This window comes from Prionailurus viverrinus, chromosome E3 (genome assembly GCF_022837055.1).
Source record: "Prionailurus viverrinus isolate Anna chromosome E3, UM_Priviv_1.0, whole genome shotgun sequence".
Taxonomy (NCBI): domain Eukaryota; kingdom Metazoa; phylum Chordata; class Mammalia; order Carnivora; family Felidae; genus Prionailurus; species Prionailurus viverrinus.
The window spans coordinates 10319072-10345802 of NC_062576.1; the positions used below are offsets into that span (position 1 = coordinate 10319072).

The window sequence follows — 26731 nt, forward strand, 5'->3', positions numbered from 1 at the left end:
ACCAGAGGGCAGTATGAAGAGGTGAAAGGTCACGTTATGTAAGCGCTGGTGACAGGCCTGCGGGCCTCCAGCGGCGGAGTTGAAAATGGGGGTCAGCGGGGGACCGAAAGGCCTGGAATTCAAAGAGGTCAGACCAGAGAAGCCCCTTAACATATACAGACACTGCGCCATCTGTCACCGACGGCGACACCGACATCCGGGCACCACTGTCCGTGTGGTGCGCCGGAGGGGGAGGGGGAGCGCGCGGCCAGGGGCTTTGTCTTTCCACCGTGCTCCGCCCCCTCCTTAAAGGCGCCGCGTTCGGCCACGCCCGGGGAGGCGCGGGTGGGGCGGAAAGAGAGGACGGGTTGGCGGGAATAAGCCCCAAGATCTTACCCAAGCGAAGGTTCTCAAGAACCCCTTGAGCCCCCAGTCTTGCTCACCCCAAAGTTAACTTCTGGAAGAGAGTGTGGTGGAGATGTGGATACTAGTATGATGCTTGTTTTTAGGGGCTTGGTGGAACGGATCATACAGGAGCTTCTTTGGAAAAATATACTAAAAGACATACCTAGTAAAGATACATCCATTAACTCTAATAGTCTTTCGCAGCACCTCCAAAGTTGAGGGCTCTGGACTGGGAGCTTCAGAGGAAAAACAAACAATAAGACAGAGACTGTTCTGAGAAAACAAGAGGCACGAATAATGCCAGTTCGGTGAAGAGTGCTGTCGGAAGTGCACAGTCCGAAGACAGCAGTAACTGCCTGGAGAGTGACGACATTTGAGCTGCTTCCCCGAGCACACTACACCCGCATAGTCCAAACTATGTCCTACCCAGGACAAGCCGAAACACTCACGGATAATTCTCTCCCTAATTAAATTGTCCCCTTCCGTTCAAAGATCTTCACTGGCCTCAGAACATACCTCCCCAGCCTGTTCTTCAACAGGGCGGAGAAAGCGGGGGTGCATGGCAGTGCCAGACCCTTTTCTTCTCATCTTGAGGTGAGAAGTCTCCCCCCAGGGAAGGGTAAGTACCAGGTCAGTCGCCATCCCAATGGAGCCTCCTCTGGGCACCTAGCAGAGATAGGACTGCATCCTCCTTCGGTGGCTATTTCTTCTAAAAGGATTATGAGCAACCTCGGAGGACAGGACATTTGAGTCGATTGTGAAAAGGTGAGTAGCATTTCACTAAGCAGAGAAATGAGGGACGAACATTCTAGGCAGAAGGAGCCGCAGAGCCTTCTTGATAGATTCAGGACAGCACACCTTAAAACGTAGGGATTTTGAGGTGGAAAGTATCAAGAGATGAGGGTGGCAACGGAAGTGATCATCCGGGCCACAGCGTGTGGCTAGAGTGACGTAGTTATTTGTGGCAGGGATACCAAGGGACCCAAATGTAACAAAATCAAGGGAGACAGGTGGACAGATTTGAGAGGCACGGACGAGGTGACTAATGGGACGGACATTTGCAGGACTAGATCCCCGGTAGCAGACTACACACAGGATAAGGACCCCAACAACATTAAGAGACAAATTTTGGAAAAATTGATATTTCAAAATAGTGTCTAACTGCCCATGAGAGTGGGGACCGTCATCATTTCAGCGCTTGGGGCCACTGTAAGCTGAATCCAGCCTGGCGTTGGTAAAGCAGAGATCTAAAATGGGAGAATCAGCGGGGACCTGGGTGGCTCAGTGGGTCAAGTGTCCGACTTCGGCTCAGGTCACGATCTCGCGGTTTGTGAGTTGGAGCCCCAAGTCGGGCTCTGTGCTGACAGCTCGGAGCCCGCTTGGGATTCTCTCTCACGCTCGTTCTGCCCCAGCCCTGCTTGTGCCCACTCTCTCAAATTAAATAAATAAACTTAAAAAAAAAATAGCAAACTTTAATGTGACTTTTGCTTGGTGTGTCCTCCACTTCTGTGGGTCAAATTTACAAATGATAAAGTTGATTAACATGAGATTTTACCATCTTGTCCTGAAGATGTTGAGGAAAAATATAGGGGGGCGCCTGGCTGGCTCAGTCAGTGGAGTATGTGACTCTTGATCTCAGGATCATGAGTTGAAGCCCCATTTTGCATAAAGCTTACTCAAAAGAATAATAATAAATGTAAAAAATTTTTAAAGAAAGAAAAAAAATGAAAGAGACTGTTAATGTAACTATCAGTTTCCTGCTCTAATATTTTCATTGACTTTTGTTGCAGTCAAACTTTTTTTTTTTAATTTTTATTTTTAACATGTATTTATTTTCGAGAGAGAGAGAAAGAGAGATTGTGGGCTGGGGAGGGGCAGAGAGAAGCGGAGACACAGAATCTGAAGCAGGCTCCAGGCTCTGAACTGTCAGCACAGAGCCTGATGCAGGGCTCAAACTCACAAGCCTCGTGAGATCATGACCTGAGCCTCTCAACCAACTGAGCCACCCAGGTGCCTCCTCAGTCCTCAGACTCTTAACCCAGCAAGCCCCTACTGGACTGCTTCCTCCTAATTCCCAGAATTCATTAGCTTTATTCCTACCCACCGCTGGAAATGGACTTTTTTCTCCTCTGTGCATTTCAACCCAATACTTCCTTCCTAATGCCTTTTCCCAATTGTTCCAGCCCACATCCGCTTTTACTATACTCTCAAGTTTGTTTTTTTTTTACCATAATTTTAGCAAAATTCATTGTTCAATGTGTTTTCTTTCCTAACATTTGAATAAACAAGTTAATCCAAAAAGGAAGAGATTAAAATGTGTAGCTTCCAGGGATCTGCACCAAAGCTTCTATTGCTCCAAGTCGGCTATGGCTGCTTAGTTGCAGGAATAAGACTGTCCAAGGAAGTGTAGCCATTTCCCTACATGGATCTCCACTGGGTAGTTTTAGGACATGAGCTCAGTCAGCAAGATCTGTTTCTGTGGTCTGTATCATGTGGAGCTATGCCCTGCCACATAGTCCTCGTTCATTGATGCAGGCACAAACCTTTGCTTAGACAGTTCCGGCTCCTGCCTGGGCTTTTCCTCCCTGTCCTGCTGGTTCCTTAAACTCAAAACATCCCAGAGCCACAATCTTACCGTCTTCCTTCCCTCCATCATCTGCTTTATCAGAATGGTTTTCATTTTTATTAACGGCCCACCTTCCTCACAACCTCACGGGCTCAGGTTTGACCTCTCTTGAGCTCCATGGGCATAGGATCAACCAGACAATGTCAGTTCTTGAACTGTCCTTTTCCTGCCATCCCCACAGCATCCTATTTCAGGCCTCTATTATTTCTGGCCAAAACTACTACCATAATGCCTTTCTTCTTTTGAAATGTTTTAGGGGTGCCTCTCAATTGGTAGAGCATGCTACTCTCAATCTTAGGGTTGTGAATTCAAGCCCCACGTTGGGCATGGAAACTACTTACAAGTAAAAGTTTTAAACTCCATTAAAATTATGTCTTTTTTATGGTAAAATGAACATAGTTCCCCAAAAGAAACATTTAAATATACTTTAAAAAACAACAGGGGAGGGGCGCCTGGGTGGCGCAGTCGGTTAAGCGTCCGACTTCAGCCAGGTCACGATCTCGCAGTCCGGGAGTTCGAGCCCCGCGTCGGGCTCTGGGCTGTTGGCTCAGAGCCTGGAGCCTGTTTCCGATTCTGTGTCTCCCTCTCTCTCTGCCCTTCCCCCGTTCATGCTCTGTCTCTCTCTGTCCCAAAAATAAAATAAAAAACGTTGAAAAAAAAATTTAAAAAAAAAACAAAAAAAAACAACAGGGGAGCCTAAGTGACTCAGTCAGGTAAGGTCCGACTTTAGCTCAGGTCATGCTCTCACAGTTCGTGAGTTCAAGGCCCACCTTGGGCTCTGTGCTGACAGCTCAGAGCCTAGAGCCTGCTTCAAATTGTGTGTCTCCCTCTCTCTGCCCCTCCCCCACTCGTATACTGTCTCTCTTCTCTCTGTCTCAAAAATAATAAACATTAAAAAATAAAAATAAAAAAACAACAGCAATAAAAAAACATCAACAAATAGTTCTACAAAAATCAGCCCTAGAGCACTTTCCCCATCCACTTCCTGTTCCCTCAAGCACTCATTTTCAAATTGTTAAACTGTGTTAAATTGGTAAAAGGAAACTTCATTGTTTTTAATATTTTATTTTTGAGAGAGAGAGAGAGCAAGAGAGAGTGCGAATGGGGGAGGGGCAGAGAGAGAGGAAGACACAATCCAAAGCAGGCTCCAGGATCTGAGCCACCAGCACAGAGCCTGACCCAAGGCTCAAACTCCTGAACCACAAGATCATAGCCTGAGCCGAAGCCTGAGGCTTAACCAACTGAGCCACCCAGGCAACCCCCGGATTCCATTTTAATGAAGTTTCCTAGGGGCACCTAAATGTTTCAGTCAGTTAAGCGGAGGACTTCGGCTCAGGTCATGATCTCACAGCTTGTGGTTCGAGCTCCACATGGGACTCTCAGCTGCCAGCTCAGAGCCTGGAGCCTGCTTCTGATTCTGTGTCTCCCTCTCTCTCTGCTCCTCCCCTAATCACACACTCACTCTCAAAAATAAACATCCAAAAAAAAAAAAAAAATCTATGGAAGAAATTTCCAATTTCTTTTTTTTAAGTTTATTTATTTTTGAGAGACAGATTTCAAAATAACATATATGTTGCTATGTTTGTTTCTCAGTTTTAATGTTAGCTGTTGTCATTCTTCAATGGAAGATGAGGTCTCACCTCCCCCACAAATACCACACACATTCAATCATATTCCCCAAATAATTATTGCAATTGGTTAAATCCACATTCAGTGTATAACTTATGATTATTATTCATAGATGATCCACATGGTGAACTGATTACATTTCTTTTCTTTTGTTTTCACTGGTTTGCATCAGTCTATTTCCACTTCCTTTTCTAAGTACCTATCACTACTCTATCCCTCAACTGACACAACTCTAAGTCTCCTCTCAATACATGCAAACCTAGCAAGTCTTCCTATTTGTCCCCTGCCTCTTTCCTGTCCTAGGCATTTTGAACACAACCTCACTCCCCTGCTCTGGGCTTTCAATGGCTGGCTCCCTAAAGTCAACAAAGTAAAATCAAGCTCTTTGGTCTGGCCTTCCAGGCCCTCCACAATCTGTCCTCAGTCTTTTTCCTACTTCCCTTGAACCCCTTACTCCAGTAAACTAGGTTTATCTAGGTTTCTAAATACCATTCCCCACTAAAAGGATCCAGGACTCCTGGGAAAAAGGAATGGGGCTAGCAAAGTTCAAGGTGAGTCAGGAACAACTTGTGCCTAAAGGTAAAGAAGTGCTCAAATAGAGATGGGGACATGTCAAAAGGACTCGGGAGCCAGCATGAAGGGATTCTAATGGACTAAATCTGGGACAATTTGAACATTAAAAAAAAAAAAAAAATGACAGCAACAGATTGTGGCACATTGAATGTAAGGGGAAACCATGAGCCATAGTAATATTCAGAGAGAAGATAGCTTCTAGGCCTTTTGGCTAAGATCAAGTGCAGAGAAAGGAGGGAGGGAAGGAAGGAAGGAAGGAAGGAAGGAAGGAATGGATGGAGGAAGGGAGAAAGAGGAAAGAAAAGAAAGGGAGAAAGAAGAAAGAATAAGGAAAAGGAAGGAAGGAAGAAAGAAAAAGAAAAGAGGAAGGGCAATGTGCTATTTACAGAAGGCTGCCAGTGAATGAATGTGAAAAGAATGTTAGATTTAGAAAACTCACCATTTTGCAGACTCTAGTGAAGTAACTTGATTCAGAAATGGACCATCAATGGATGCTAAAATCACTGGTCTAAGTGAATGATCTAAGATTATCACCCGCCCCCCCGACCTACAAATTACTTATGTAAAAGTGCCCTGAAAATGGAAAGATCTGGCAGACACCTTAGCCAAGTGATCGATCTCAGCATTACCAATAATGAGACAAAAGGATGTTTCTCTTGATTCAAGGCAGTGAAAAATACATACCAACTCTGTAGCATTCTAACCAAAAACATTCCACCTGAAATCCTTAGAAAATAGAAAAACCCAGTTTGTGGGACATTCTATGAATAACTGCCTAGACCCTTCAAAAATAACAATGACACAAGATACACCTATCCACCCACCTCCAACTTCTAAAAGGAAACTAAAGAGACATGAGAACTGTGTGTGCAATATGTGACCCTAGAGTTAGATCCTGGATCTGGGGACAGGGACTAAAGAGAACTACTACCGTTATTGGAACAGTTGGGGCAATATAAATATGTTCATATTAAATACTATTATTGTATCATTGTTAAGTTTCTTGGGTATGATTGTGATACTCTGGTCATGTTGAGGAATGTCCTTGTTCTTGGGACATACAAGCTGAAGTATTCAAGGCTAAAGTGCCAGAATGACAGCAACCGATTTCAAGTAATTCACCTTCCACCCCCCCCCCCCACAAAAAAAGAAAGAAAAAAAATGTGTATTGAGATGCCAATGTGGCAAATGTTAATAATTGGTGAATCTAAGTGAAGGGTACACATAGTTTATTGAACTATTTCTTTCAGCTCTCTGTAGCTTTGAAAAGTCTCAAAGAGCTGGAGAAAATAGAAACTCAATTCCCTGGTTACTGCTACCCATTAACCCCGTGCTTCACTGCCACCATTTGTCCACATTAACCTGCCCACAAGTAGTCTCTCCTCATAACCAGAGAAAAATGTCAAGGCCCAGCCTCGAATGCCACCTCTCCAAAAGCTTTCTGTGATCTCCAAGCCTCAAAGTTTTTCTCTGGACCCGGACAGTACTCTGCCTTCTCCACCCACCGTGGCACAGGTTCCTGCCTACCTTCTCTACCTCACCAGACTGGAAGCTCCTGCAAGGCAGAGACCTGTCTACCAATTGTAATTTATATAGAGAGAACCCAGAATGTGCTTTCAATATTTGTAAAATAAACGCCATTTTCCAAGACAACAAATACCTTAGGCATGTGGAAATCTGCTCCCAGGTGCTCAGCTTTTCCATGCTCCAAATTCTCTTGTGCAGAACCCATCAAGCTCTATTGATCTTTCTTTGGGCTTATTCATATTCAATGAATTTAGTTAGTGGGCTATCTATTTTTAAGAATTCAAGTGTGGGTTCCAGCAGTCTGCAAGCTGTCATTGGCTCCACAGGGGAAGGGGGGGTGCCCAGGCAAAAAAAAAAAAAAAAAGAATTCAAGTGTGGGGGCACCTGGGTGGCTTAGTTGATTGAATGTCCGACTCTGGGTTTCAGCTCAGGTCATGATCTCACAGTTTGTGAGATCGAGCCCTGCACCAGATTCTGCTCTGACGGTGTGGAACCTGCCTAGGATTCTCTCCCTCTCTCGCTGCCCCTCCCCTGCTCGAGTACTCTCTAACTCTAAATAAACAAACATAAAAAAAAAAGTTTTTGGGGGCTCCTGGGTGGCTCAGTTGGTTAAGCATCTGACTTCGGCTCAGGTCATGATCTTGCAGTTCATGAGGTCAAGCCCTGCGTCAGGCTCTGTGCTGACAGCTCAGAGCCTGGAACCTGCCTCAGATTCTGTGTTTCTCTCTCTTTGCCCCTCCCCCACTCACACTGTTTCTCTCTCTCTCAAAAATAAAGATTAAAAAAAAAGTATTCAGTATTTCAGTAAGTTTTCATTAAAAAAAAACTTGCAAAAAGTCAATGTAAAATTGGAAAAAAAAAAAGTTTTCGAGTGTGCATATACATTGGGCCTAATAATACCCAGAAGCATTTTTTGAGTTATTTGTGAGTAACTTGTGGTCATTGCTTGATGTTTCCTCATCTCTTTTTCTTCTCCAACCCTTACCCCATCAACATTCTGGGACAGTGGTGGAGACTGCTAGCCTGATACCTTAGAGTATCAGTGAAGTGGTGCTAAGGTGATGTCAACAAAAGAAGAGAATGGTTTCCATCTCACCTTTTCCATTATCCCACATGTTCCTTCGTGGACTCCACTCCACACCTGCTACAGTATGCTCTAGAAGGTTCTATGCAAAGATCTATTCCCTAGCCAGGCTGTCTCCTGAGGGATAGGATTCCTGGCTTCCTGTGTTCCCAATTCTAGCACTTGGTCACAGAGTAACTGCAAATGCCAACTGCTATCTCCTGTTAGTTTTCTCTCCTGCTTTCCTCGTGTGCCACTTGATTTCAGTAATTGTCATTTACAGAAATGATTTAACTCTTTTTCAAATCTTATTGGTCATTTTTTATGATCTCAGTACACTTTTAATAACTTCCTTTGTTTAAACACATTAAACTATACTTTAAAAAAATTTTATGTTTATTTTTGAGAGAGAGAGAGATGCAAAGTATGAACGGGGGAGGGTAGAGAGAGGGAGATACAGAATCCAAAGCAGGCGCCAGGCTCTGAGCTGTCAGCACAGAGCCCAATGTGGGGCTCGAACTCACAAACCACAAAATCGTGACCTAAGCAGAAGTCAGACGCTTAACCAACTGAGCCACCCAGGTGCCCCTAGAATATACTTCTCTTATGTACCACTTACAATTCCCTCTCTGTGACATTCATTTGACAACTTAATAGTACATATTTCTTTTCTTTTTAAGTAAACTGTACCCTCAACAAGGGGTTCAAATTCACAATCCCAACATCAAGAGTTGCATGCTCTCCCAACTGAGCCCAGTTGGGAAAAAGAGAAAAAAGAGAGTAGGGATGACAAAACAGGGCAGCAAAACTTGGGATGCTGGTCTCATCCATGATACCTGGAAGCCCCTGAGATCAGACGAATTACTTTAGGGAATACTGAAATGAAATTCTTGAACATACAGAATGTAGAATTCTTTTCCACTGTGACATGACTTTATTGGTCTCCTTAGGAATCAAGAGCGCAAAAAGGAACTGGACGGAAAGCAGATTGTGACTGCCAGAGCCTTGGGGGAGTGGCAAACACGGAGCACCTGCTTAACGGGTCCAAGGTCATGAAAAGGTTTGGAGAAAGCTAGCAATGGCCACACAGTGTTGTGAATGCACTTATTACCACTAAGCGGTACCCTTTTAAATGGTTAAAATGGTAAATTTGATGTTGTATGCACTTTACCATACTCTAAAAAAGTAAAAATGAAAGAAAAAAAACCACTCATGAATGCCTCCTAAAGACCTGGAGCCATGGCAAACATACGCTGGTTGCATTCAGTGTGCAGAGGGACGGAAGTGTAAATCAGACTACATGACAACTTCAAGAGGGATCTCCAAATCGCTTCTATCAGAAAGCTCCTCTGTGGGAGTAAGACAATTGGCAGGCACTCAGCCACCACCCCACGAGGCCCTGCCCCCACAACCTTCAAGAAAGAAGCACTCAAATACCAACAAGACGTATTTCAAATAGTTTAATTTTAAAAATATTCTATTCAGTGCTAAAATATGTCTTCACTCACTGTTGCCCATTTCCATTTTCTTAAACTTTTTTGAACAAAAAATAAAATCACAAAGTTCAATTAAACATGCAGATTTCAAAGAAGAGGGAACTTTCTAGAAAGTCTGAGCTGAAGGAGTACTGTGGGGGATGGGTACTGTTGGCAGAACCTCAAATCCTTGCTGGGGCAGAGTCTGTGGCAAGAGGCAGGGGATGCTGGAATGAAACATACAGGTGAGACCAGGGAAAGCTGTGTGTGTATGTGTGAATGTGTGTCTGCGTGTGTCTGCGTGTGTGTGTGTGTTGGGGAAAGGGGGTGGTTGCAGCAGGGGACAAAGGACTGTCAGCAGCTGGAGAGCCCATGAGAGGCAGGATAACCTCAGGAATGGGCAGAAGTGTCAGGACAGAAATCTATACAGACTTTTCCGCCCTCGTGCACAGCCTTCCCTTCCCTCCAAAGTCTCTACCAGGCCTTCTCCAACAGCAGCTTACAGGCCCCTAGCCTGATAGGAAAGTCCATGAATCTACAGTCTCCATTCAAGTTCAAGTAACCCTGGGCACTCTCTTCTCTAGAGGGTGCCTTCCACATCTCCTTCCACATCTTCCTGTAGAAGAGCCAGCGGCTCAGTCCAGAGGTTCTGGAGCAGAGACTGCTACCTGGAGGTGACAGATGAACCTTGGGATGGCTGACGCCCCAGCCTACTTGGGGTGCAAAAAGAACATGAGTGCTCCTCTTCTCAGGAGCAAGCAAACACAGGTGCCAGGGACGGGAAGATGATGCTATCACCCCAAGTCCTATGTCACCCTTCCAGCCCAGAAGGCTCCTATGTGCAAGCTCTGGAGCCCAGTGCTTGCCCTTACCCCAGCAACAAAGCACGGCCAGAACCAGAATGCAATAAATAGAGGCAGGGGGCCAGGAGGCGAAGGGCGCCAGGATGGTGCTAGCTTTCTGATGCTGTCTGCGGCACTGCGGGTTGGTCCACACAGAAGCGTTTCAGGGGTGGGGCACCTGAGTCTTCCTCTTCCTCAGCAATCTAGGAGCAGTCAGAGCATGAAATTATAGGACCATCCCTCTGTACCAGAACCTCCCCATCCACCCTAATTACAGCCCAGAAGCCCACCCCCAACCTTCTTGCAGATAAACAAACCTCTTCCCCTACCTTATAACCTGGAGACACCAGCTTCCCTTGCTGCCTCCCCACCCTGGTCATAGCACATCTGATGCTGTCAGCTCCAGTTCGCATCAACAGAGTCCGGACTTGTTTTTAGAAATGGGGAAACCCAAAGTGGCTCCTTACCTGTGTCTCTAGTGGAACTGGTTCTTCCTTCGTGAGGGTGGGAGGTTCATCAGCAACTTCTGAAGCGGGCAGGGAGGGCTCTGAAAAAGCAGCAATGTCAGTATAACTGCAGGGCCTCCTGAGACAGGAGACTCCTGTGGAATCTCCCTCAAGCTGGGGGAGCTTCCCTAAGAGCTATGTGGAGGCACCCTGGGGAAGAGCAACACTGGCCAGAGAATCAATATATGTCATCAGAAGAAATTTACAGGATATAATGCAAAGAGCATAATCTCTGAAGTCAGAAGGAATGAAATTGGAGACATCCGGTTCCACCAGTTGCTAGCTATGTGATCTCAGACAAGCAGTTTACCCTTTCTAGGATTCTACTTTGTCATCTGTACATGGTAGAGATGACAGCTGCTATCTCATAGGGTCTTTGAGAAAATTATACCAAGTATCAAACATGAAAAGTGCCTTACACAGAGCCTGGCACTCAATTGTGTTGCTTGTTTTCTTCTTTCATTCTGTGAGAGGGGAAAACACAACCCTTCCCCAAAACAGCTCAAACATTGACAAATGGCTCAAGGCTGCCAGGTCCATCTTCTCTAACCTCTTCCTCTAAAGAACAGAAACATCAAGAGCACAGGCCCTTCCAAGATGCTCATCCTGGGCCAACTGCGACTCACCCTCGAGGATCTCCTGGCCCAGAGTAGGGGGCTGGGAGTCATCTGTGCGGAAGTCAGAGGTGTGTGCTGGGCTCAGGGACTCACTCTGCTGGGGGCTGGGGCTTGAGTTGGTGCTGCTGTCCACCTTGAGTTGATAGACGTCAGACACAGAACTCTGGTTGCTGTTTTCATCTGAAAACCAAACATGACAAAGGCAACAGCTGAGAGTAGTCATTTTTCTTGAGAGTAACGGTACAAGAGCCAAGAGCCTGGCGTCTCCTTAGACAGCCATGGGCACGACCAAACACAATGATCGCTGCTGCAGATGCCCCCAGAACCGAAGGCAAACAAACAAAGGTAGGGCAAATTATCCACAGTCTAAGAGAGTTCATTTAAACATTTTCTGTTTCACCACATATATTCTCAGCGCCAGATGCAGCCAAAATCTTTAAGTTCATGCAACATTTACATTTCAGGAAGGTCAGGGTATACTTAGTAATCCCTTCTTTCTTACTCACCAAGTATAGTTTGGACCGGGTATTTTCTCACTGTCCAGTGGAAAGGAGTGATGTAGCTGTGCCTCTCAACCTTTCTCACAACACGAGAGGTGTAGAAAATGCTAAAATCTGCCTGGCATTCTCGGCTATCTCAAGGAGCGTTGTGGTATCTACAGGCGGTCACTCGGGCCCTTCAGTGGCCCAGGCTCTACTTGGCCACCTCAAGGACCAAGAAATTCCCATCTGGCATAGTCTGTCTGAAGGCTTAAAATCACCACCTAAGTTAAAAACTAAGGAGTCAAAAGCTCCTTCCTTTCCCTCCCCTCCAGCAGCTGGTCACCAAATCTGGTCCAGCCTACCGCTCTGACATCAGTGGTGTTCATTCCTTCCTCTCCTGCCACCTTAGTTCAGGCCTCCTTGTCTCTGGCTTGGCCTCCTGCAACAGGCACCTGACTGCCCTTCCTTCAGTCTCCCGTACTCCAGCCCACACTTCACGCCGTTGCCAGAGGGATCACTCTAAATCCTTCAGCGGAGGGATCACTCTAAATCCTTCAGCGGTTCTCTGCTCCACAAAGGATACAATTCAAACTCCAGGGCTACCCTGGGCAGGCACAGATAGCCCTATCACAACTTACAAAATCTTTTCTGACCTACAGGCTTACTGACGACTGTTCCTCCACACAGCAGGCTTCCACACTGCGGCCTCGGCTCCAGCGAAGCGGACTAATCTAAGGCCTGCTTCAAGCACAGGTGTCGGGTATGACCTGCTCTTTCTGGTCTTCTTGGAAAGTCCCGATACATGCCACCAATCGGCTCGAGCACCACTTCCTCCGTGTCCCAGGTTCCTCTGGGTGACCACCCTATTATGCTCCTGTTGTACCCTGTGCACACCTACATTTACTATTTTACACACCAATTTCCATTGTGCTCTGTGCAAGCAGGCTCGGGGGCTTACTTGTCCTGTCCTTGGATCTCCAGTGCAGTACCCGGTACCTGGCACACAGCAGGAGTTAAGTAAATGTTCACTGAATGAAAAGGATGCGATGTAGGCCAGATTGAGGAAACGGAGCCTCGGATGTCTCCCAGAGCTTTGTGATTATTGGCCACCCCGCACATAACTAGAAAACCGTTCCCTCGTATTCTCCTTCCTCCACCATGCTCACTGAGCTCGGGTGGCTAGGGGAGATAGGGAGAGGATCCCTGCACACTCCCAGCCTCGTTCCAAGCCCTTTCTAGTCTTTACTCCTACAAAGACCACGATCTTCTATGCTAAAACAGAAGCAACATTCTATTGTAAAAAGAATAAAGCTCTGTCACTTTTGAGCTTAGGCAAACACCTCTTCTCAGAGTATCGGCTTCCTTCAATAGGGATGATGATAACCGCTTACTTTAGGTCACAGGCCGAGGGGAAGAACAGAAATGAGAAGCTCAGTGCTTCTGAACAGCAGCCACCACACAGGTGTGAAGGCATACTGCGACCACAGTGCTGACACAGGCGGGACACTTACTGCAGGCTGGTTCCAGAGGAGGAACTTTGGTGACAGTGGATGGGAGAGGCCCTGGCTTTGGGTGGCCTCATCTAAGGCACTGTCATCCTAAAACATACAGTCTAAAGAAAAGAGCTTCTCATCCAGAGAACCAGAACCTGACACGAAGCCTGTCACTTACTAGTTATGTACCTCGAGATATGGAACTTCATCTCTCTGAGCCTCGGTTTCCCTACATGGAAAATGAAGCTGCTATCATCTACTTTGCAGGGTTGCTGTGAGGCTTAAATTAAAAGACTTGATGTAAAGTGCCAGCAAGATACCAACAAAACAGCAGGCACTGAAGTGACACGCAAAGCTATTCTTCTCATTATTAATGGTTCATCTAAGTGCTGCTTTTCCTGCAAGGAAGACATACGGATGCAACTCACCCTGGAATTCAAGAAGGAGAGAGGAATTGGCTGAAGCATCAGAGGGAAAGCCATTAGGTTCCCGGGCTGCTGAACTGTTCGATTTTGACTTTTCTTTCTAGAAAAGGAAAAAAAGAGGAATATGACACAGCCAAGTGGGAGACCCACAGAGAGGGAGAAGGGTGCTAGTAAGACACCACAGAGGTCTCGATTACGACTGAACAGGAATAATGACAACAGTTTGAGAATCCAGGACCCAAGGAATAACAGAATCCTGGACAAGGTGTCCCCAAGTCTCAGTGTCTCTATGCTGTAAAACGGACCCTTCCAGCACTAATATGACTCAAAAGTGAGAAACAGACACGTAGGCTTCCACTAGAGCTCCCTGCGGTTCTCTTCTGCTTCCTGCCCTGAGCGAATGCTCTATCCAACTTGTTCCCTGTGTGGATGGACAGGAAATACAGAGTACTGATTTGAGAAGGATTCTTGTTTGGGTAGCACAGCAGGAAAAAGTGAAAGAATGGACAAAGAAAGGAGTCGCTTTATATGTAATGCAAGCAGTGATGGGACAAAGGGGCCCCTCTAGTACGATTCCTGACAATCAACCCATCCACTCAAAATGATCACCCCATGTCTACCTCTGCCTAGAACATCATTTCCTTCGAGCAGGATGCAGGTTACACACATGGGTGACCACAGTGTGGAGGTAAGCACCAGTTGCAACACAGGAGCCCACAGGAAAGGAAATAATCCATGCGAACGTTTGCAAGTGAGAGCAGCCAAAGTTCAAATCTGGGTAATCTCAAATTTACTAATTTATACTTTTTATACAGGTCTATTTATTGCACATGCATTTAATATTTGGTAACAGCTCTCAATCCTCTCTCTGCAACGAGTCAACTGTACACACTCGTGCACATCTTTCCCTTCATTTTTTCCACATGCAGACATAATTTTAAGGCAATTACACTTTACATTTCACCACATGAACTACAGAAACACAATTTTTACTAGCTGCATTATATTCCATAAACCGTAATTCACTTAATCGCTTCTTACCTATTGGTAATTTTTTATAAATGTTTGTTTATTTTGAGAGAGAGAGAGAGAGAGAGAAAGAGAGAGAGAGAGAGAGAGAGAGAGAGAGAGAGAGAGAATCCCAAGCAGGCTCCACGCTGTCAGCATGGAACCCGACTCAGGGCTTGATCTCACGAGCTGCAAAATCATGACCTGAGCTGAAATCAGGAGTCAAAATGCTTAACTGACTGAGCCACCCAGCTACCCCTCACCTATTGGCCATTTAGCTTTAACTTATTTCGGGTTGTTTTGTTTTGTTTTGTTTCGGTTTGTGTTTATTTAATGCCACTAGGAATAAAGCCACAATGCTCAACTTTCACTTCTTCTCTGGGTCATTTTATTTTGATAAATTCACACACAAAATATTCCTTCTAGATCAAAAAGTATAAACATATGATGTTTCTTGAAATACACTGTACCTCATGACTCTCTAAAAGGATCATAGCAATGTATTTGGTACAGATGCCAACATCTGGCTTCATCATTTTTTTCTGATCTCTCATTTGTTTTAATTTTAACGATTCTGTGTTCTGTAAGATACGTATTCAGTTTGAAAATTCTGAAAATACAGAAAAAGGAAATCACCTGTACAACCAGACAGCCTATCTATATATTTGTATGAAGATGGATCATGATATAATATTGCAACCTATTTCCCTCCCCCAATTATCTGTATTAAAAACATTTTCCAGGGCACATGGCTGGCTCAGTCAGTGGAGCGTGCGACTGACTCTTGCTCTTGAGGTTCTAAGTTTGAGCCCCATGCTGAATGCAGAGAGGACTTAAAAATAAAATCGTTAAGGGGCGCCTGGATGGCTCAGTCAGTTAAGGGTCCAACTTCTGCTCAAGTCATGATCTCACGGTTTGTGGGTCTGAGTCCCGCATTGGGCTCTGTGCTGACAGCTCAGAGCCTGGAGCCTGCTTCAGATTCTGTGTCTCCCTCTGTCTCTGCCCCTCCCCCACTCACATGCCCGCCCTCCCCCCCCAATAAATAAAAACATCAAAAAAATTTTTTTTAATCTTTAAAAAATGTTTTCCCCTGTCACTTGAATACTCTTCTAGAACATCTTTTATAATGGTTACAAAGCTTTACAAGATAACAGGTGCATGATAACTTAATGAATTCTCCACAATACAATCTATTTTGTTTGCAATTCTTAAACACTCTGAACCATATTATAATGCTCAACAATGTAGATGTACCTTGTACACATCATGATTATCTCCTGAAAATAAGTTCCTAGAGATAAAACTTCTAGATCAAAGGGATAAACATTTTGAAAACGATCCCCCCTCCACTGTACTGAGGTATAACTGACAACTAAACTGGTAAGGTATTTACAGTGCACACTGGGGACATGCCAGGCCATACACTGTGGAAGGGCTCCCGCCATCCAGTTCATTAGCACCGCCATCACTGAAAACTTTTCAATGTACATGTGAGAGCAGCCTAACCTGTGTAAAGTTTGTACCAATCTACCCTCATCAACGGTGTCTCACTCCCTTGGATCTTTCCCACTTTCTCTTCACCAATTTGATCATCGTCTCCTATTTTGCCTAATGTAGCAGATATATACTAGTACCTTAGAAGATGGCACACCACTGTGAACCACTGGAGGACAGATAAACTGATGGACCTCAGCAAACACTGCGAGAAGCCCTTGGGAGACACAAAGGGAACCAGGTCCTAGGCAGGGAGAATGTGTTGTTGTTGTTTTAAATGTTTATTAATTAATTCATCTATTTAGAGAGAGAGAGCCTAACAGACTAAGACACCCAGGTGCCCCTGGCAGGCGGAATCTGAATTAGGAAATATGTGAGAAATGCATTGGGGCAGGGAAGGGGTTTCTACCAGTGCACCCCCCTCTCCACATACCCAAGAGATTTAACTGTCTGACCTTCGACCCCCAGTGGGTAATGGCACCACTAGAGCCAGGGCTGGATGAAAAATAAAGGGTGGCTCCAGAGCTCCCCTAACTTTCACCCAGCAGCTCTCTGGGGCTGGCAATGACAAGGAAGGCTGGCGGCTCCCAGATAAAGTGGCATCTGGAAGACTGGTACTAGGGACTTCCCTGGGAGGCAGGGGAAGAGGGACAGGGGATAAGGGAAAGGCTGAATCCCAAGGCTCACACAATGGCCTAAATTCACTCAGAGGAAGGAAAACCAGAGCCTGGGCTTACATCCTCCCTCAGTTACATACTTCTAGCCATGGCAGCTCAGAGTCCCCCGGGAATAAAAACTGAGTGCACAGAAGAAACTAACCAGACTCCGGAGGAAACAAGCACCAGGAAAGACAAGAAACAGAACAAGCTATACCGGAAGAAGGACACTAACAGGACACGAGAATTTCAATAAAACACTGTAGGTCTCCTCAGAAAGAAGAGGATACTGGAAATTTGTTCTGAAGAACCACCAACTTGAGGAAATTTGGTGTGAATGATGTAATTGTAATAACAGGACAAACATACAAAAAATAAGCAAGGATACAGAAAATTTGGGTAACATAATAAATGCTTGTTTATTGTTTAATTTCGTACCTAGAGAGTATATTTGTTTTAATCACAAGTGAATGGTCCAAAAATCAATCACGTACTAGACCAGATAAAAAAAAATCCCGATAATCCCAAAGAACGAATATCCTACCAATTCAATACAATCAGAACACCACTTTTAAAAAGACAGCTAAAAAATAATCCCACACAGGGGCACCTGTGTGGCTCAGTCGGTTGAGCGTCTGACTTTGGCTCAGGTCATGATCTCACAGTTGGGGAGTTTGAGCCCTGTTTCGGGCTCTGTGCTGATGGCTCAAAGCCTGGGGCCTGCTTTGGATTCTGTGTCTCCCTCTCTCTCTGCTCTTCCCCCACTCATGTTCTGTCTCTCTCTCCTTCAGAAATAAACAAACATTAAAAAAAATTCTTTTTTAAATCTCACATCTAGAAATTAAAAATCATTGTATTAAACTTTGGATTGGGGCGCCTGGGTGGCTCAGTCAGTTAAGGGTCCAACTTCGGTTCAGGTTGCGATCTCATGGTTTGTGAGTTTGAGCCCCACTTCAGGCTCTGTGCTGACAGCTCAGAACCTGGAGCGTGCTTCGGATTCTGTGTCTCCCTCTCTCTCTCTGCCCCTCTGCTGCTTGTGCTCTCCCTCAAAAATAAATAACCATTAAAAAAATAATCAAAATAAAACAAACTTTGGATTAAAGAGGGAAACTAAAGAGGAATTTATAAAAAACTTAAAACAATTACACTATCGATGACATTTTGATATGCATATATGTCAAAATTTGGGAGACAACTAATGTGAAAAAAAAATTTGTTTTCAGTAATCTCTATGCCCAAGGTGGGGCTCAAACTCACAAGATCAAGAGTCGCATGCTCCACCGACTGAGCCAGCTAGACATCCCTAAAGTGAAATGTATTTTTTTAAAAGAAAACAAAACTGGAAAAAAAAGTGCTAAGTTTAATACAAGGAGCTAGAAAAAGTACAACAGAGTAAACCCAATAAAACATAAAAGGAAAGAACAATGGCAACAACTAACGAAATAGAGAACAAAGCAAACAAAAGATGAACAAAAATTACGAGATTTTTTTGATGAAGATTTTAGGGGAGACAATAAACTCGATCATATTATGGAAATATGAATATTATGAATAACTACATACCAATACATTTGAAAACTCTGATCAGTGTTCTTCAGCAGGGGTGTTGCTGGCATTTGAACAGGGCCAATTAATTCTTTATTATACAAGACTGAGTCATGAACTGCCAAAAGGTTAGCATTACTGGCCAACAGGGAAGTGCCCTGCCTCATTTCTACACACTTCTGGGGAAATGAAGAAAGGCGGAGGACCTAGCACTGCACTCTCCTAAAGAACCAATTTCTGGGAAATACATAAAATGCAAAATAAATGCCAAAAAAAGAGAAAATCTACATACACCAATCACCATTAAAGCCACCATAACAATCATCCCTCAACCAAAAGCCCAGAAAGTACTAAAAGTGAGTTCTACCAAACTTAATTTTGTTCTAGAAATCAAAAGAGAGGGGCAATTGCCTAATTTGTTTTAGGAGGCTAATGTAATCTTAATGCCATAACAAGGTAAGGATAATATATTAAAAGAAAATTATAAACCAATTTCACTTATGACCCAGATGCAAGTACCTCAAATGAAGTATCTTAAATGTGAACTGAACACCAGCTTATATGTGGGGAAGCATATCCAAGTAGAATTTCTCTTTGGCATGTAAGAGTGTAAAAGGGTCAACATCAGAAATTTTATTAATTCACCATACTAATACATTAAAGATTAGAGGAGGCAAATCACATGAACATTTCAGCAAACTCAGGAAAAGCAGCTGGATCAAGTCTAACATCTATTCATAATTTTTAATAAATCTTAGAATGGGGCGCCTGGGTGGCGCAGTCGGTTAAGCGTCCGACTTCAGCCAGGTCACGATCTCGCGGTCCGGGAGTTCGAGCCCCGCGTCAGGCTCTGGGCTGATGGCTCAGAGCCTGGAGCCTGTTTCCGATTCTGTGTCTCCCTCTCTCTCTGCCCCTCCCCCGTTCATGCTCTGTCTCTCTCTGTCCCAAAAATAAATAAACGTTGAAAAAAAAATTAAAAGAAAATAAATCTTAGAAACCTAAAAAGAGAAGGGAGTATTTATTTTATTATTATTATCGTTAATATTTCAGAGGTAGCACACACTAGCGCAAGAGAGGGGCTGAGAGAGAGGGAGAGAGAGAATCCCAAGCAGATTCCATGCTCAGCGCTGAGCCCGATGTGGGCTTGATCCCATGACCCTGGGATCATGACCTGAGCCGAAATCAAGAGTGGGATGCTCAACCAACTGAGCCATCCAGGCACCCTGGGAAGTTTTATTTTGATAAAGGCTATCTTCCCAATAAACCTACAGCAAGAGAGAAAACTCGCCCTACTTAATATTAATAAATACTAAAAACTGATGGTAAATAAAAATCATTCCAGTGCAGGAGGAGATAAAATTACAACAAAACAGAATGGAGAGCTGAAAAACAGATCTAGATATGAATATGGCACACAACACAGATGACATCCCAAGTCAGCAGAGAAAGAATAGATTGTTTAGTAAACAGTATTAGGTGAAAAAGCTCTCTGTATGAAGGAAAATTAAAATTAGATCCATATCTCCATCATTAAAAAACAACAATGGGGCGCCTGGGTGGCTCAGTCGGTTAAGCGTCCGACTTCAGCCAGGTCACGATCTCGCGGTCTGTGAGTTCGAGCCCCGCGTCAGGCTCTGGGCTGATGGCTCAGAGCCTGGAGCCTGTTTCTGATTCTGTGTCTCCCTCTCTCTCTGCCCCTCCCCCGTTCATGCTCTGTCTCTCTCTGTCCCAAAAATAAATGTTGAAAAAAAAAAAAATTAAAAAACAAACAAACAAAAAAAAAAAACAACAATAGCCAAAAACCTAACAGGACCAACTCTTGATTTTGGCTCAGGTCACGATCTAACAGTTCATGAGTCTGAGCTCTGCGTCAGGCTATACACTGACAGTGCGGAGCCTGCTTGTGATTCTCTCTGTCCCTCTCTTTCTGCCCCTCCCTGGCTCACACTGTCTCTGTCTCTCTCAAAATAAATAAATAAACCTAAGAAAAAAACCAAAACCTAACAGAAGATGGGAGATGTTCTTTATGACCATGCAGTGGAGAATAATTTTCAAACAAGATTCAAAAAGCAAAACCCATATGAAAAAATTTGTTTGACACAAAATTAAAGGGCATTATTGACAAAGTTCTCAGACAGGTGACATGTCAGACAGATGCCTGCAATGTACAAAAGTGACCAGAGTTTTCTATAGCTACGGTATCAATGAATCCATGCAAATCAGAAAAGACAGGAAACCCAATACAAAAAATGCAAAAGAAATCAGAGAAGAGGTATTTAAATGGATAAAAGGAAGTATGAATGGAAACCTGAAGAGAGACAATTATCAACCTCCTGAGTAATCAGAGAAATGCAAAATAAACAAAGAGCTTGAAGACTGGCAGGACTGGTTATATCAAATGCCATGAAGTTGTGGCAGTGTGAGCCCCCGGGGACCCCTGGGGAAGTGTACTAACTACGCTGGTGCAGCCCTTCTTGGGAGAGATTGGGCAGCAGTCAGTAAAAACAATTCGTGTGCACGCCCTGGGACAGCAATCCCACTCCTGGGCATCTAACCCACGAGTCCTCCAGAAGAATGGGACGGTTTAGGGGATGTCATCTGTGCTACCAAAAAGCTAGAGCTTTTGGTAGAAAGTACAGAAACAGACCCATATTTGGACACTTGAAATACGACAAAGGTGGTTCTACAGAGCAGGAGGAAAAGAACAATCTTTTCAATAACTGGTGCTGGGACAAATGCGCATCCACGTGGAAAAAAATGAAATCAGGCCCTTACTTCAAAATACACAGAAATCAGTGCCAGGTGTGTTATAAATGGGAACTGAATAATGAACTTTTAGAAGACTATACGGAGATGATCTTTGTGGCCTCAAAGAAGGAAAAGGTAATTATTAAAAAAAAGATTAATTAATTCGTCTACATTAAAATTCAAAACTTTCAGGGGCCTGGCTGGCTCAGTCAGGATAGCATGTGACTCTTCATCTCAGGGTCGTGAGTTCAAGCCCCACCGTGGGTATAGAGATTACTTAAACATAACACCTTTAAAAAAAATTTTTTTTTTAAGTTATGTACTCAAGGCAGCCTAAAGAGAGTGCAAAGACAAGCCATGGAATGGAAAAAGGTATGAAGAGTATACAATCGATGAAGGCTTTGTGTCCAGAATATAGAAAATTCCTGTAAGTCACAAGGAAAAAAACAATCAAAGAGACTTAAAGAGCCACTTTCTGAAACAGGAAATCCAAAAGGTTCAGTCCTAAACATTAAAAACATGTTCAAACTCATTAGTTATTACATAAGTAGTCACCAAACTAAAATCACAACTTATCTTTACATATAAGTAACAATACAACTGTTGAGGATTTCGTGCAATGAGAACTCTATTCCTGGTGGGAATGTAAATTGGTACAACCACTCTGAGAAACAGTTTAGCATTAGCTACTCTAGGTCAACATATGTACACTCTAAGACCCAGCAATTCCACTCATAAGAATATCTCCTAGGAAAACCCATGCACAGGCTGACCCATATACTGAGTAAGAATGTTCACAGGAGCATTGTTTCTATTACCCCAAACGGGGAACAACCCAAAAAGCCATCTACAGGAGGATCAGAGAGGTAAATCAGGGCACGAGGCCTATAATAAAATTCCAAACAGCAATGAAAAGGGACAAATGCTCCAAAGATAACATGAGTGAATGTTACCAACCTAACGCCGAGCACAAAAAGCAAGACACAGGAAAACAGATACTTCATGATGCTGTTTATATAAACTTCAAAATGTTTACAAAGGACTAGAGAAGTGGTAAGAAAAGCAAAAGTAGGAAAGAGAATTCTAGCGGGGGAGGGGACACCATCAAGAGTCAAACACAGGCCTCTGGGGAAGTTGGCAATGCTCTGTTTGTTGACCTGGGTGGTTTTTACAAGGGTACTATTTTTATGTTTTTTCATTATACTGACCGTACATTTATGTTTTATATACTGTCTGTATGTGTTTGATATTTGAGCTTTTTAAAAACAATTAGAGAAGAAAAGTTGGAGGCAATCTACATGTTTGTCACTCAGGGAAAGTAGATAAATGTGGTCATTGCATATAAGAAAATACAATGCAAGATTCAAAGTTAATAATTCTATTCACAGCTACAGAAAGCACAGTGCTCTATAAATTCTAAAATATGAACATGATACAATGCTGTGTATTTTTCAAGAATACACAGCTATCCACATAAACCCATGGAAGAGGAATTTAAAAAGTATATGTATATATATATATTTAAAACACATATAACGTACTATAATGGACAGCTATTTGGCTAAGAGCAAGAGTCAGCAAACTTCTTACAAGGCCATGTAAGAAATACTTTAGACTTCGCAGGCTTTTAGGTCCTATGGCAATTACTCAACTCTGCCATTTGAACTCAAAAGCGGCCACAGACAATAAGGAAATCAATAGGCATGGCTGTGTACTAATTAAACTATACTATCACAGGGAGCAGGCTGAGGGTGTGGTTCATCGAGCCTTGAAAAAGAGGAATGGGTTAAGGAAAGGAAATAAAAGGGGGTAAAGAAAGAGAGACTTTCCATGGATCAACCACAGAGGGTGCCCCTGACGTACTTGCAGCTCAATTCTGGGGAAATAAATTCCTTTATAATTAAGAGACAATCAAGGAAAGAAAAGAAGGAAGTAAATGGTACCTTTTTGTTGTTTTGATTTTCTTCCACACTTACCTCCTTGCTGTCTGTTACAGGAACCCATTTAAATATCCTAAGGGATGTGTCACCCACAGTCACCCACTTTTTCTCCCTGAAAGAAAGACACTTCTTAAAACCAATAAATAATGAAACAGATTTTCTGTTCATAATGTGATTTTATACTTCTCAGCAACTTATTCCTTCAATCTTTTACAAATAACTTTTTTTAATGTTTATTTAATTTTGAGGGGGGGGGGGTGGATCTGAAGCAGGCTCCACGCTGACAGCAGAGCATGACAAAGAGCTCAGACTCACCAACCGGGATATCAGAACCTCAGCCCAAGTCAGATGCTTAACTGACTGAGCCACCCAGATGCCCTCCCACCAATTTTTAAATTTATTTTAGTAACCTCTGCACCCAACATGGGGCTCAAACTCATGACCCTGACATCAAGAGTCACATGCTCTTCCAACTGAGCCAGCCAGGCACCCCACATTCCTTCAATCTTAAATGCCTTCCAAACTTCCTCTCCATCAAATTACACTTTACCTTTTGATGCAAAATCAACCCTTCCAAAAAGACGTCTCTATCAAATTCCTTTGGGTCCAAACCCTCTACTTGCCTTTCCTCATGTGCAGTGTACCAGAGCCCTTCTTATCTCACTGACTACACCAAGTACTGGCACATTTTCACACTCTGGTAGCTACCTGGCATTACTTCTTTATTTTCCAAAAATTAATTCAATTCCACTGATGTTTACAAAGCCCTATTATACAAGACCCTGCAGAAGACAAAGGATGTGTTAAGATATGGTCCTGACCTCAGGAGCACAAAGGAATAAAAAGTCAAGTAAGGAAATCAGTGTAACACATGAAGGTGATAAGGAAGTTGAGAAGGCTGCAAGACAGTTAAGATGAGGACATCCCCTGGCAAGGAGAACTCCTAGGACCCCTGTGGAACTCTAGGTTGAAACACAATTCTGTTTAAAAATAATCACAGGAACAGAACAGAATGCTTCCAAGTCTTACACTGGTTTCTGAAAGAGGTGAAGACTAAGCCACAAAAAGACTGCTTTAAGGTTTTATCTTACAAAGGAAGTTACTTAAAAAATGAGTTTTCCCCCCATTCTTGAATAAGGACGAGATTATGGACAAGCAGAGTTGGGGAGCCTGAAGTATGACTTCTGAAAATTTCAAGTCCAAATGTGAGGTTACAAAAAAAGCAAAAAAAGTAACTGTTGTGCCTGCTGATACTGAGAATGCTGTTCAGCAAATAGAAGAATGAACTACATACTTAAGACACTGAAATTAATTCCTATACAGAGCACTCCACTTTCTCATTTATTCAATAAATATTTGCTACACATGACCCTGTGCTAGACCCTGGGCACACGGGGAGCAAGATATACGGTCCCTAGCCTCACAGAGCCTCCATTTCAATTGGAAACAGACACCAAACAACTCATTTCACAGTCGCTTAATCATTAGGCTTAACCACATCAAATTTCCACTTGTGTTAAGTTGAAAAGTCAAATATAGGAAATATCTTACAATTCAACCTAATACAATTGAGGAAAGTACTATGAAAGGGACCTGATTTAGACTGGGGATTTTGAAAGGTGTCCCTTGAGAAAGCAATTTAAAAAAAATTTTTTTTTAATGTTTATTTTTGAAAGAGAGAGACAGAGTGTGAGTTGGGGAGGGGCAGAGAGAGGGGGAGACACAGAATCCAAAGAGGGCTCTAGGCTCTGAGCTGTCAGCACAGAGCCTGACAAGGGGCTTGAACCCATGAGCCATGAGATCATGACCTGAGCCGAAGCCAGATGCTTAACTGACTGAGCCACCCAGGTGCCCCGAGAAAGCAATTTTTGAGCAGATCTAGTAGTTAACTAGGCAAGGAGGAAGAGAGGGTAGAGAAGGATGCCTGGCAGGACATGGCTCCAGCTGAAAGATGGCCATCAACCCCCAGGAAAAGAGGGCAGTTTGAACCAGGTGGGTAAGGTAGGAAGGATCATCTTTGATCTTTGGTCTTTAACCTAAGAGCAAGAAGGGTTCACTGAAGCGTTGTTTCTTAAGCGGGGGAGTGCTATGATAATATTTACACTGGAAAGAAAGTGAAATCACTCTGACTGCAATGTGATGAATGGACTGAGTAATGAGGAAGAGTTGAAGCAAGGAGACCATAGAAGCTAAGAGTTCCAGGTGAGAGGATGGTCATCTGGCCTAAACTGCAGGTAGGAACAGAAACAGCCAGAAGACAAAGATGTGCCGATTCTTAGGTTTCACCAAAAAACCCTAGGATTAGATTTGGAGGGGAAAAGAAATCATTGTTTAACTAGTATGTATGCGTCCCAACTACAATAAAGTCTTTACATATAAAGAGATAAGGAACTTAAACTTGAGTAGAAATGAATAAACACGCAAAAGAAAAAAAAATTCCAAGGTAACAACGCCTCTAAAAGGGGGTGGGGGACGAAAGGCTGGAAGTCTCCCGCTGAGGGAGTTAACCCCTACCTTGGGCTTTAAAACTATTACTAGTTGTCAGCTAGAGAAAAGGGCTCATGAACTTGGTGCAACAGTTGTCTGTTAAAGTTTAATGTGAAAATGCATCAAAGTTCCTACTACAAAATAGGCGGTTTGGTGTGCTTGAGTGCTCGGTTGAGCCACCGACTGTTGATTTCGGATCAGATCATGATCCCCCTGTCTGGCTCTGCGCTGAGTGTGGAGACTGCTTGGAATTCTGTCTACCCCTCTGTCCTTCTCCCCCAGTGGCTAGCTCTCTCTAAAAAAAACCAAAAAACAAAAAAACAAAATAGGCGGTCAACCGGCTCTGCAATGAACATTACACCAGCCGTTTCCAAATAAGGGTGGGGTCTCAACTGCTTAACCAACAAGCTGGCAGCACCAAGAAAAAAACGCCTACCCAGTTGGCTGCGTGTGGACCGGTATCAGGAGAAAGAGAGGGAGTTTGATTCCGACGACCACGCCTGTTCTCGTGACAGGCAGGTTCAGCATGAGCTCTCACCAAACTTACAGCGAGTTACTACGTAGAGCGCTCGGTCTGGCCGGCGGGGACCCCCCCCCCCCCAGGGATTGTTAGAGATATTATTTGGGGCAGTTAAGAACGCAAAAAGGCTCCTGAAGCAGGCGGGCGCAGGGACAGAACCGCGGAGCCCGGCGTCCAAAAGCGGTCCCGCGGCCCCAGCGCGGCCGGAAGTCGGCAGACCCTCTGGGAGACGCGCGACCCTTGGGCAGGTGGGCGGGCCTCGTGAGCCGGGCGACCCGCTGATTGGTGGCAGCCGCGCGCCCTCTGACCTCACGCCGACGCGAGCTGCACCCTCCTCCCGCCTTCTCCCGCTCCCCCCTCCCCCCAAGCGCCTGTCGGTCGGCTCCCACCCAGCCAGCTAGTACCGCGCTCCTCTGGGCCAGGGCCGGCGACTACCACCGGCACTCTCTGCCCCAGCCCCTCACCATTTCCGCACTTTCTCGATGGCCGCCATCACCTTCTTGATGTCGTCCTTGGCCCGACTGCGGGTCTCGGCCCGGACCGACCGGCCCGACATGGCGGCAGCGGGAGCGGCGGGGGCTGGGGCACTGCTCCCAAGACACGGGGAATCGCGCGCCTCACGCGCCACCGCCCGCCCGCCGCAGCAGCGTCACAGCGGCAGTCTCCCCCTCCGTGCGCGCGTGCGCGAGGA

The 26731-nt window shown here is 44.4% G+C and overlaps 1 protein-coding gene and 1 long non-coding RNA gene across 5 annotated transcripts; one reads left to right on the forward strand and one right to left on the reverse strand.

The window, feature by feature from the left end:
* On the forward strand, positions 1–9375 carry LOC125154619 (uncharacterized). Of its 2 annotated transcripts, XR_007147860.1 has the most exons (3): positions 1–127; positions 489–1149; positions 8753–9375. It is a non-coding gene; the product is annotated as an uncharacterized LOC125154619 (long non-coding RNA). The 2 variants fall into 2 exon arrangements; XR_007147859.1 differs by having other exon boundaries at positions 1–1149.
* Positions 9247–26731, reverse strand: BCL7B (BAF chromatin remodeling complex subunit BCL7B). Of its 3 annotated transcripts, none has more exons than XM_047839128.1 (6): positions 26505–26731; positions 23070–23145; positions 13646–13742; positions 11252–11422; positions 10587–10666; positions 9247–10322 (listed from the first exon to the last, which is right to left on the reverse strand). In XM_047839128.1, the coding sequence occupies exons 1-6, from the start codon at positions 26594–26596 to the stop codon at positions 10230–10232; spliced, it is 609 nt and encodes a 202-aa protein (XP_047695084.1). In that variant the 5' UTR covers positions 26597–26731; the 3' UTR covers positions 9247–10229. The 3 variants fall into 3 exon arrangements, with proteins under 3 accessions (XP_047695084.1, XP_047695087.1, XP_047695085.1); XM_047839131.1 differs by having other exon boundaries at positions 23070–23162; positions 26505–26544; XM_047839129.1 differs by lacking the exon at positions 26505–26731 and adding an exon at positions 25957–26298.

Coding starts and splice junctions, on each gene's coding strand:
- BCL7B (XM_047839128.1), bottom strand. CDS start 26,596: ATGTCGGGCCGGTCGGTCCGGGCCGAGACCCGCAGTCGGGCCAAGGAC. Junction 13,743..23,069: donor CTGTAACAGACAGCAAGGAG/GTAAGTGTGGAA, acceptor TTCCTTTTCTAG/AAAGAAAAGTCAAAATCGAA. Junction 10,667..11,251: donor GGGCCAGGAGATCCTCGAGG/GTGAGTCGCAGT, acceptor CTGCTTTTTCAG/AGCCCTCCCTGCCCGCTTCA.